Genomic DNA, 11210 nt, shown 5'->3' with positions numbered 1-11210 from the left:
AAAAAACTAGCCGGTAAGGTACCAAACAGGAAATACGTATAGTGTAGAAGGGATGAAGATTTGACCAATCAGAGGCCTCCTGTCTGCGGCACTGTCTGTGTTCACCTACAATTTAGGAGAGGTGCAGCAGAGGGACGTTAACTGCGACACAAACGCAGACGACCTGGTTTCTGAGCATAAACCAGCCTTTAGTCTACAACTGTTGGTCTACAGTCTTGTGTTGGTCCTTCTGTTCTGCAATCCGCAACCCTTGGGTCAGAACGCGATGATTTCTTTCACTGTTTTTTTTTTTTTTTATTGTCAGTGGGCTCCAACTCCAGCCTGAGGCACAGAATGTGGCTCTTTTCTGTGAACATCTGAAGATTCCCCCCAGTAGACCCCCTTCTAATTCAAAGTCATCCTTTTTAAACAGTGACGCCTGTATGGAAGAAAAACAGTCTCATTGGAATCTGCCTTTTTTTAACACCAAATTTTAAACACTGAATTGTTTTAGATATTGAATTCCTTAAACTCAATTTTTATCTGGTAAAAATTCAGCTGCAAAAAATTTAGCAGCAAAAATTCAGCTGCAAAAAAAGTTGCAGCAAAAATTCAGCAACAAAAATTCAGCTGCAAAAAATTCAGCTGCAAAAAATTCAGCTGCAAAAAATTCACCTGCAAAAAATTCAGCTGCAAAAAATTCAGCTGCAAAAAATTCACCTGCAAGAAATTCAGCTGCAAAAAATTCAGCTGCAAAAAATTCAGCTGCAAAAAATTCAGCTGCAAAAAATTAAGCTGCAAAAAATTCACCTGCAAAAAATTCAGCTGCAAAAAATTCAGCTGCAAAAAATTCACCTGCAAGAAATTCAGCTGCAAAAAATTCAGCTGCAAAAAATTCAGCTGCAAAAAATTCAGCTGCAAAAAATTCAGCTGCAAAAAATTCAGCTGCAAAAAATTCAGCTGCAAAAAATTCAGCTGCAAAAAATTCAGCTGCAAAAAATTAAGCTGCAAAAATTTAGCTGCAAAAAATTTAGCAGCAAAAATTCAGCAACAAAAATGCAGCTGCAAAAAATCCACCTGCAAAAAAATCACCTGCAAAAATTCAGCTGCAAAAAATTCACCTGCAAAAATTCAGCTGCAAAAATTCACCTGCAAAAAAATTCACCTGCAAAAAAATTCACCTGCAAAAATTCACCTGCAAAAATTCACCTGCAAAAAAATTCAGCTGCAAAAATTCACCTGCAAAAAATTCACCTGCAAAAAATTCACCTGCAAAAAAATTCAGCTGCAAAAATGCACCTGCAAAAAATCAGCTGCAAAAAAATTCACCTGCAAAAAATCAGCTGCAAAAAAGTTAGCTGCAAAAAAATCAGCTCCAAAAAATTCAGCTGCAAAAAAAATTGCAGCAAAAATTCAGCAACAAAAATTCACCTGCAAAAAATTCAGCTGCAAAAAATTCAGCTGCAAAAAATTCAGCTGCAAAAAATTCAGCTGCAAAAATTTAGCTGCAAAAAATTCGCCTGCAAAAATTCAGCTGCAAAAAATTCACCTGCAAAAATTCAGCTGCAAAAAAATTCACCTGCAAAAAATTCACCTGCAAAAAAATTCACCTGAAAAAATTCAGCTGCAAAAAATCAGCTGCAAAAAATTCAGCTGCAAAAAATTCAGCTGCAAAAATTTAGCTGCAAAAAATTCACCTGCAAAAATTCAGCTGCAAAAAATTCACCTGCAAAAATTCAGCTGCAAAAAATTCAGCTGCAAAAAATTCAGCTGCAAAAAATTCACCTGCAAAAATTCAGCTGCAAAAAATTCAGCTGCAAAAAAATCAGCAGCAAAAGTGTTGACCTTTTGGTGAAGTCAAGCCAAAGCAATCTACACTCGATAGAGTCGAGCAGCTTCTAGCCAGTGAAATGAGCTCATTTGGTCACGTGACACAACGGCTGCGCTCAGCGCTGTTCCCGGCTGAATGAGGATTTTTCTTTTTTAACAAAATTACAAAACGTCAGTTATCTACTAACAGACAGCTATTAGAGTTTTTCCTCTTATCAGACTGAGTGAAATAACTGAGCCAATCACAGCTAGTATGGCACCTCTGTCTGTTTGCCGCCCCCATGTTGCCGAAATGAAGAAGAAAAAAAGTTTGCCGCAGGCCGCTTCTTTCGGATCAAACCAAGAGCCTTGGCAGACTGAATTTTTACCAGATAAATATTGAGTGTAAGGGATTCAATGTCTAAAAAAATTCAGTGTTTAAAATTTGTTGTTAAAAAAAGTCAGATTCCAATGAGACAGTTTTTCTTCCATACGCCTGCATCCATGGATACCGTAGGACCTGATCCTTTGGGATAAACCTAGAGAAAAGAAGGAGTTAAACTCTGCCTAAACTATGGGTGGTTTAGTTAGTTTGGATGGGGTTGGATTTAGTCTCCTAACTGATATCTGGTGTTATTTAAGATATCTGATGCAATATTAACCAGATTACGCTTGTTTCTGGAGTTTCTATCTAATCCCATTTTCAGCGCTGGACAAAAACATCCTGACAGGTTTTCGCTCTGCTTTGGAAACTTCAGTTTGGATTTGATTAAAAGGACTAGAATGAATTAAGAGATGGTTGATTAACATCTTAGTCTTGCTATTCTGATGATTAACAGGAGAACCAGATGTGAAGAACACCAGCCTGAGGAGGAGGAGCTGATAAAAAGAACAAGCACCTCTTCATAGACCTTCTTCATTAAGGAAATGTCCTCCTCCAGTGACCTAATTTTCAGGAGATGAGTTTCCAGATTGGGAGAGTTGCCTTCCTGTAACAGTTTATAAAAGCATTTTCAGTTAAATATAAATTTAAAAAAAAAAAAAATGCTTGTTGCAAACATGTAGGCTGAAGAGATGGTTCCAGCTCTTACCTTTAACAGAATAGCAATTCTCTGCTCAGCATCCATTCTCAGTTTGTTCTCCGTCTTCAGTCTGGATCACAGACAGAAAGAGGACATCAGTTTATTTTTGTCTTTAAGTCCTGATCATGATCTAAACAAGCTTTTTTTCCTTCATGGCTCAGCTTGTTCTTTGCTACAAACGAGACCAAACTGCTGCTCTGTCATCATTTTATCATCATCAGCTGGACCAGCGGGAGGTGTGAAAGATTGAACCCTGATCTCCATCCAGCCATATTATTATTTAACAAACCATAAGACCTCTTTGCTCACTGGTGTTGGTCTTTTAGCTGAAACTCCCATAAAATACATTAAAACTTGTATCTTTATCATGAAAAATGTGTTAATTTCCAGCTCTCCCACCTGAAGGTCAGCTCCTTTAACTTCGCATCCATCTCTTTTTTCTGACTCGTCAGTGTCCCAATCTCCTCGCCCTTCTTCTTGAGCTGCTCCTCATACAGGGAAGAGATGCGCTTGGTCTCATGGACTCGCAGGTGCACCACTTCCACCTGAAGTTTCTGGTAGTCTTTAACCAGCTGGTGGATCCTCTGGATGTAGCTTGCAAAGCGGTTGTTGAGCTCCTGCAGTCTGGCTGGCTCATCGTCGCACATGCTCAGCAGCATCTTTAGGGTTTCCTCCAGAATGTCGGAGTAGCCGCTGGAGACCTGCTGATCGCTGACATTGTAGGATATTTGGGTCTCCATTTGGCAAACATCGGAGGACATCATGAGTGGCTGGTAGACCTGGAAGGGAAGCAGATAAACACATCAGTAATTAAGCTTTTAGATATTTATAGTCAGTATTTTAGAGTCGCTGCATTTCCCCCACTCCTTTAATCCTTAAAGCAATTTATTTTTACTCATGATGCATTTTATCGTTTAAAGTATTTAATTTTGATAAACAGTGGAATGAAATGATGCAATAAATCCTCAGCAGTGCTCGTTTGGGAAATCACAAATGATTTTATGTTTTTCATGGTGAAAAGTCAGACTTAGAAGCCGATGTCATCAATTTAAACTTGGAGAAACTGACAGTAAGTATTGACAGTATTGAAAGTAGATATCCTGAGCTATCTCTATAGTTATGCTGCTATAGGCTTAGACTGCTGGAGGACATAGGGAGCCCCATTTCATCATTCTGCTTCATTCTCTCTGTATTCTCCTATTCTGCAGAATCTGTTAGTTCAATTTCTAACGTTCTGCTCTCTCTGCTTTTTCTCAGAGTAGCTTTACCTCGTCTGTTCCTGTTTGGCTGTGACTCCATCCTGGAGAGAAATATCAGCTGTGCTGCTGCCATTAACACCCTTGTTTATAGATGCTGGAGATCGGCCTGTTTTCGAGTGTGGTCCTGTTTCTCTGACCGTGACTGAGTGGATGTGCTCTCTTCATCGTCTGACATGGGAGTTGGCTCAGAGCTCGTCTGCCTGGCTGTGTGTTTCCTGGACGGGGCCGCCTTTTGCAGCTGCTTTTTGTGTCTCTGCTTCTGTCTCCTTGAACCCCAGTCGGCCTCAGCAGATGGCCGCTCACCCTGAGCCTGGTTCTGCTGGAGGTTTCTTCCTGTTAAAAGGGAGTTTTTCCTCTCCACTGTCGCTACAAGCATGCTTAGTGTGAGGGATTGCATTTGAGTCAATGAGTCGATGCAATCAACCGGTTTTCCAGTTGATTACACTGAGCAGAACCAGGCTCAGTGTGAGCGGCCATCTGCTGAGGCCGACTGGGGTTCAAGGAGACAGAAGCAAATAATAAAATAAACAAAATAAGTTGAAGGCACTCCGGCCCCGGCAGAAGACTTCAATGCTGTGAATCAGCAATCTCTTGGATGAGTAACTTAGAAAAGGATTAGAGTATTCTTCCACCCGGGGCTACTGGTGGGTGGAATAATTCACAGGGTGAGAGGGACTGAGAATGAGGGTGGAGGTAGGTGAAAGTTCTCTTGCGTGCGGGAGAGAGAAGCTGGGCCAGGAGATGATTGAAGGGGATCTTGCAATATGATTGGCTTTAGAGAAGGTGCGGCCGCCGCGTTGATTGGCTGGAGCTGAATGAGGGACATCACAGGTGAATCCAATGAGTCTTCCAGGTTGAATTTACGCTTAGCTTCACTTATGAAAGATAAACCCTGGAAATCTGGGAGGAGGAGCTAACTATGCATGGATACTATTTCTGTGGAAGAAAATAAAGGTGTGGATGGCAGGGTTCCCGCAGGTCCTTAAAAAGTCTTAAAAGGCATTGAATTCTTCAAAATAAAACTAAGGCCTTAATTGGTATTAAAATGTCTTAAATCAGTCTTTCGTAGGTCTTAATTTTTAAAACATAAATAGGATTATTTTTACTACGATTTATTTTTGTAATCTAAATAAAATGCTAAAATTGACCCTTTTTTTTATATAAAAAAAAAAATAATTGCTCGCCATTATTGGTTCCGTCCCGATAGTGGAACCAATAAAGCGTTGTTGCAGCCGGGACATTTAGGAGATGAACCATTAACTTTTGTGTGGAAAATATGAGCAAGTGTAAATGTAACCAAATTATCCAGCCAAGAGTTTTCTCCATGGCTAAAACCAGGGAACATACATGAGGCTCAGTTGATTTAGTGCAAGAAGTCATTCAAGCTCGGAACGATGGGAATTAAGGCAGTGGAGTCGCACATGCGAAGCACGAAACACAAAGCGTCATAATCGAGTTACGGAGAAACAGCCGGTATTTCTCAGTTTAGTTCCACCCTTGTCTCTGCAACACCTCCACTTATCACCAAATCAAACATACTAAGAAAACGATACAAAGAAAAATAGCTGCAAAAAAGATTTAGCACTGGTTATGTTGGGGCTTTAAAACTGATTTGTTTTGTTCCCTGCTAAAACAAAGTTGATGAATTCAGTTCAATAATTGTTAAAATATATCTGTCATTTGTGTGTTTTTAGCTTTCTTCCTGTATGGGAAGCTTTTCAACATTTGAAACATTAGTGCAGTGGTTTATGTTAAAATAAACCTTTTGGTCAAGTTGTCGTAAGCAGGTTTTTCTTGTGTTTCTTGTGAATTTGTTCTTAAATTTTTATTTCAAGCGGCATTAAAAAGTCTTAAAAAGTCTTGAATTTAACTTGCCTTATGCTGTAGGAACCCTGGGATGGAAAATAACATTCAGTCCACGAAGCTTAAATTAAAAATATGTCAATTTAGTGTGGATTAAAATAAAGGCCATCAGGTGATCCATTCTAGGACTTATCGTCACGTTAAAATCTGTTTACACATTGAGATTAAAATCCAAGTATCCATTACAGAAACAAACAGAAAAGTATTGCTTTCACCTCTTTGCTTTGTTACCATCTTGGTCTGCTGTTGAAATCAAATAAACCTCCACAAACTCACAGAGGTGCACTGAGGCTTCCTTCAATTTGGAAAAAATCAAATGCTCTGTAAGCGGTAGCTTATCAAGTTACCTTTGATTACATTCTGTAATTCTTTAACATCAATTTTGAGAAGCCCTATCTTTATCCAGATTTTTTATTTATTTTTTGTTTGCAAATAGATGCTTTGCTTCTTTGCTTCATGCATGTTAATAAAAAAGTCTACAAAGAGACACAGACACCACCTAAGACGTTAAACACGACGCCTTCCTATTTCCTTTCAGAGGGCGGGGTTTGGTGATGTCACAGTGTGAGGTGTAGCTTCTTTTATCAGTTGTGCATCAGTCGCTGCAAGCTTGGTTTGCTTTTCTTATCTAAACTCTGTGAATTTGAGTCTCCAACTCGACCGTAAAACAATGAAGCCTTTTCCAGGTGTCAAACCAGCCTCCATCTTTGATTTATTTATTGAAACTTGTAAGATGCGTTGCAACTCTGTTCATATATGCTGCTATTGTCTTTGTTTTTATCTCATCCTTTTTAATTCCTCTGTAGCGTTTCTTTCAACAACTAAAGAACTAAACCAGAGTTTGATTCTGTTTTTAGGTTTGTGGAAATTTCACAAACCTAAAAAGCATCACATTCAGATCTTTTTGTTTTGCCTTTAGGTTGGAATTTATTTGCTTTTCTTTTACACAATTTTCCACAGAAATCAGTAAAAAGTAGGAGAAAATTTATATTTAATCTTTATGGAAATGTTTTCTCATTAAATTAATTTCAGGTTTATTTATATATATCACCAATTCAGAATAGCATAATTTAATGGTGTTTCTACTCAAGTCATAATGAAAAATGATGTTAAGTTTGAAAAATGAAAAAGTTATATGAAAATGTTGGTGTTTAAAAGATCTGAAATTACAGAATAACAGTTTATGTTAATTTTTTATTTAGTTCTGTAATTAATACTAAATTAATAGTTACTTTACCAATATTTCGTGTGTAGAAAATGGTTAATTATTTCCCGTAACTGGTTCACACTTTACTTTCTGGGCCTTCCTTTGGTTTACAAAGAAAGTTTTTGCACCCCTGTCCTCCTCCAATCGCCCCTCACACATAATGACATATTACAATAAAATAAGCTATTATTAACATTTTTTAAATGACAAAACTCCTACATTTAAAGTGTAATTACATTAAATGTAAACATTTTATTTCACTGTGTAACAGATCTAAACTTTTATTGCTTTCATTATTGGTCATTTATTTAATCACTTTCTACTGTTACTCTGCTAACCGCTGCGTTATACTGTTAACTTCATGATTACTGGACCTGCAAATAATATTGCAAAATCAGCAGATAGAAAATAACATTCACTCAACAAAAGTTGAATTTAAAAAAAAAGTCTAATTGAAGCTGAAAGACAGTCTGGTTATTTTTTATTTAAAACAACTTTCATTGAGTGAATATACTCAGTGTGGATTGAAAAGGCAGACATTATAAGAGTAAAAACTGTAGCAAACTATTCCTCAAATAAATGTTAGTAGTTCCTACCCACCTCTATTGGTTCAAAGTTTTCTGTTTAAGGAAACCAGCTGATTGCATCCAAACATTGAGGAGAATTCACTCCTCCTAGATGGTGCTGTTGACTCTACAGCAATCCCTTATGTTATGTTTATGTTTTATACATCATTTACACTGTTACTTTTTTAGCCAGATTAGACAAAGTAGAAGGCCTTCCTTCCAATTGTGGATGTCACTGTGTGTACGGAGGTCATCTAATCAGGACAGCCTTCATGTCTTTAAAAATACACAGGATATGGGCACATCTTGCAGCCGGTCTGCTAGAGGAGAGCTATCTGTAACCCTGAGGCATAGAGGCAAGCTGCATATTGGTCAGGGCATTGATGGCGTGTCAGTTTCTGATACAGACAGCTAAGCATCCACCTGATGCAACACATAGACACATAAGGTATAGGAAGCAGGACATGACTTTGTTCGGAGCTCAATCTTTGCCGGACGCTCGCAGACGTGTTTTTTGAGCCCACAGCTGTGCAAGCTCCAAGCATTTTTCTCTGTCCCGTAATGACCTGATCTGGAATAAACTCTTACTTTTTTACTCCTGTTTTTATAGTCCTTTTTTTTATGATTTTACCCACACTGCAAAAAACATCTAGAAATAAGTAAAAAATGTCATAAATTGAGTGTATTTACCCTTAATTTGAGCAGGCAAACAAGATGATTTTCCAATGGAATGAGTATTTTTACTCCTAAAATAAGATAATTAGATAATATACACTTGAAATAAGACAAAGCAATTGTTTTTTCTTATTTTAAGTGTAAATTGTCTTGTTCCATTGGCAAAGTGTCTCACTTACCTCCTGAATTCAATAAAAAATGCACTTAATTTGAGTAAAAATGACTTATTTAGAGTTCCATTTTTGTTTGAGTTAAGAGTAGTAAATAACTTGCTCCCAGGAAAAGAACCGTGAGGAAGCCCCCTGAGGCGCAACAGCCTTCAAGGGGACATAACTTCCCCATTTAACACTTACCAAGCATGCATGCAGCGACCATGGAGAGAAAAAAATCCCTTTTAACTGGAAGAAATCGAGTTTTCTCTTAATTCTATAATGTAAACCTTTTTCGCTGGACTGATTGCTAAGTGGTTTATAGAAAGCAAAGGTTGCAGACTCCTGGATGAGTCGAACCCATTTAAAGTTTACTGATGACATGCAATATAAAGATGTAAGATGTTTGTCAGAACACAGTCAGATCACTATAGTTATGGTAGTGTTTAGTTTAAAAAGTTGCCTATTTTTGCAGCATTTTTCAATTCAGCATAAAACGCATCTGATATAAAAGCATTAAGTTTGCATATTTCAAATGTAGATGCAGTCCAAGCCTGATTAAATCCCCAGAAAGGCAGAAAATATCCAATGACTTACCTTCGGTTAGAGGAGGAACTCTGCAGACCGACGTTGCTGCTTTCTGTCTGAGGATCAGCCTTTTTATGCAGACTTGGTTCAAACCCCTCCTCCAACATTTTGGATGATGACATCACCACGGGAAAAGATCAGTGATAAACTCTGCCTCTTATCATAAAGATTTTCCTGTTTTTCTCTGATTTTATTTAAAACATTTTAAAATCTGTGAGTGAGTTTGAAATAACAATAATTTAAATAATGATTTTAAGAAGCAGGTTTTTAAGGTCAGGACACACCCTGCTGTGCCTGAGAAGAAATCCTAACAAAGATGACATGATATCACCTTTTTTTTTGTTTTTTTGAAATACTCGAGAAAATGGGTCAGATTGAAGTTGTTGATATTTGATATCTGAGACTATTTGAAAAATCTGAAACGTCTAAATGACGCCCCGACCTCACCCTCCTCGTGAACACATTGACCTCCACCTGTCCTGCTGCTCTCAGTGCTGATTGGCTGATTTCTGACCACAGGCTGCAGGATGGCTGCCCGGGCATAAGGCAGAGCTCCAGGTCAAAGGTCACCAAATGATCCCGCCTCATTCACCTCACAATCGCTGCAAGGGAATTAATTTTACCAGAATCAGGGTCTAAGCTTTGAAGGACGTTGTTCATGAAGTTTTTAAGTGCGTTCTCCTTCAACCTCTTTAAACATAATCATGTTTTTTTGTGTTTCTTTAATTGGTTTGTCACAAATGTCAAACTTAATATAAAAGAGCTCCATTCTGACTGTGAGATCAGGACGAATTTCCCCAAATAATTATCATTCAAACCTCTTATGCTTCAATTTACCCCTTACAGATGGAGTGCCCGCCTATACAGCACTTGATTTTTTAACTATACATTTAATTTGATAGCTGGAGAAAATATCGCTATATGCAGTGATGTTGCATCATCATGATAATATTGTTTCAATCTGGAAAAAATCACAGAAAAAGACAATTAGAAGAATTTTATTTATACAATTACTTTGTTTTTGGTGCTCAGACCTCGGCAGGAAACATAGCGCTGAATTTTACTTTCATATGCATGAAAAGGAGCAAAGAACAGGGCTGTTTCCCCCCCAGGCCTGAAACTGGTGGTGGAGTGGAGATAGATGGAGTTGGTCAGTCTGTAGACTGCTGGTTAGAGAGACGGTCTGCTGAGCTTTATGGGGAGATCCAGTGGACTGCGTGAGCTGATACTAGAGCTTCACTCAGGGACCTGGAAGATGGAAGTCCAGTTAGATAACACAGGTTGATGAGCAAGCATGAAGCGACAGTGGAGAGGAAAAACTCCCCATTAGGAAGAAACCTCTGGCAGAACCAGGCTCAACATGGTGGTCTTCTGCAGGACCGGTTGAAATGAGAGGTTGAACGCAGTGAGAGTCCAGGAGGAATGAAACTCTGATGATGCTTTAGCTACGATGGTGGAGGAGGGGATGGAGGTGGGTTGAAACGGGGTCATCTGAATGAAGTCACGCAGCGCAACCAGGTAGCAGACGAGTTGCGGATCGCAGGCCTTTTAAGATGAGCTTTGGATGCCGATTGGCTTTCATGGAGGTGTGGTTGAAGCTGATTGGCTGTGATGCAGGTAGATGAAGGCCAGCCATCAGTTTCTTCAGTTGAACTTCCGCCTGGGCTCCATATTAGCTGCGACACAAGAATCAAGATGCTATGACCGAAACTATTTGATTGACAGATGACCGTTGATATATGATTGGCCGAATTTAGGTGTTCAGGCTGACGTAGAACTAACTGGCCTGCATAAGATAATGGGGGGAAAAAAACAGATTTTTGAGACATTTTTTTTAAAATAAATTTTCAAACTTTTGGGACAATATAGTTTGATAAAGAGTACATTAATTTATATGTTTAAGCCAGAATGATTTGACATTTAAATATGACTTTCCTACAACTTTAAGGATTTCTCATCATTAGTTTCAAAAATATCAAATTATTATGAAGTCAATCAATAACATGTCAGTTTATAAAACCCCTCAAATTAAC

General features: G+C 38.3%; 1 protein-coding gene across 1 annotated transcript in view; it reads right to left on the bottom strand.

Annotated features, from left to right (window-relative positions):
* The window catches only part of LOC119794821 (glial fibrillary acidic protein-like), a 16636-nt gene extending 7403 nt beyond the window's left edge, over positions 1 to 9233 (bottom strand). The window contains exons 1-4 of the mRNA XM_038302531.1: positions 9187 to 9233; positions 3270 to 3649; positions 2880 to 2940; positions 2688 to 2777 (exon numbers count right to left, since the gene is read on the bottom strand). Coding sequence (XP_038158459.1) covers positions 2688 to 2777; positions 2880 to 2940; positions 3270 to 3634 — 516 coding nt within the window. The 5' untranslated portion in view covers positions 3635 to 3649; positions 9187 to 9233. The remainder of the gene's footprint in view (positions 1 to 2687; positions 2778 to 2879; positions 2941 to 3269; positions 3650 to 9186) is intronic.
* Between the last annotated feature and the right edge of the window lie 1977 nt (positions 9234 to 11210).

This window comes from Cyprinodon tularosa, unplaced genomic scaffold, assembly GCF_016077235.1.
Source record: "Cyprinodon tularosa strain WSP-4 unplaced genomic scaffold, ASM1607723v1 ctg1130, whole genome shotgun sequence".
NCBI lineage: Eukaryota > Metazoa > Chordata > Actinopteri > Cyprinodontiformes > Cyprinodontidae > Cyprinodon > Cyprinodon tularosa.
This window is presented reverse-complemented; position numbering and strand designations above follow the sequence as displayed.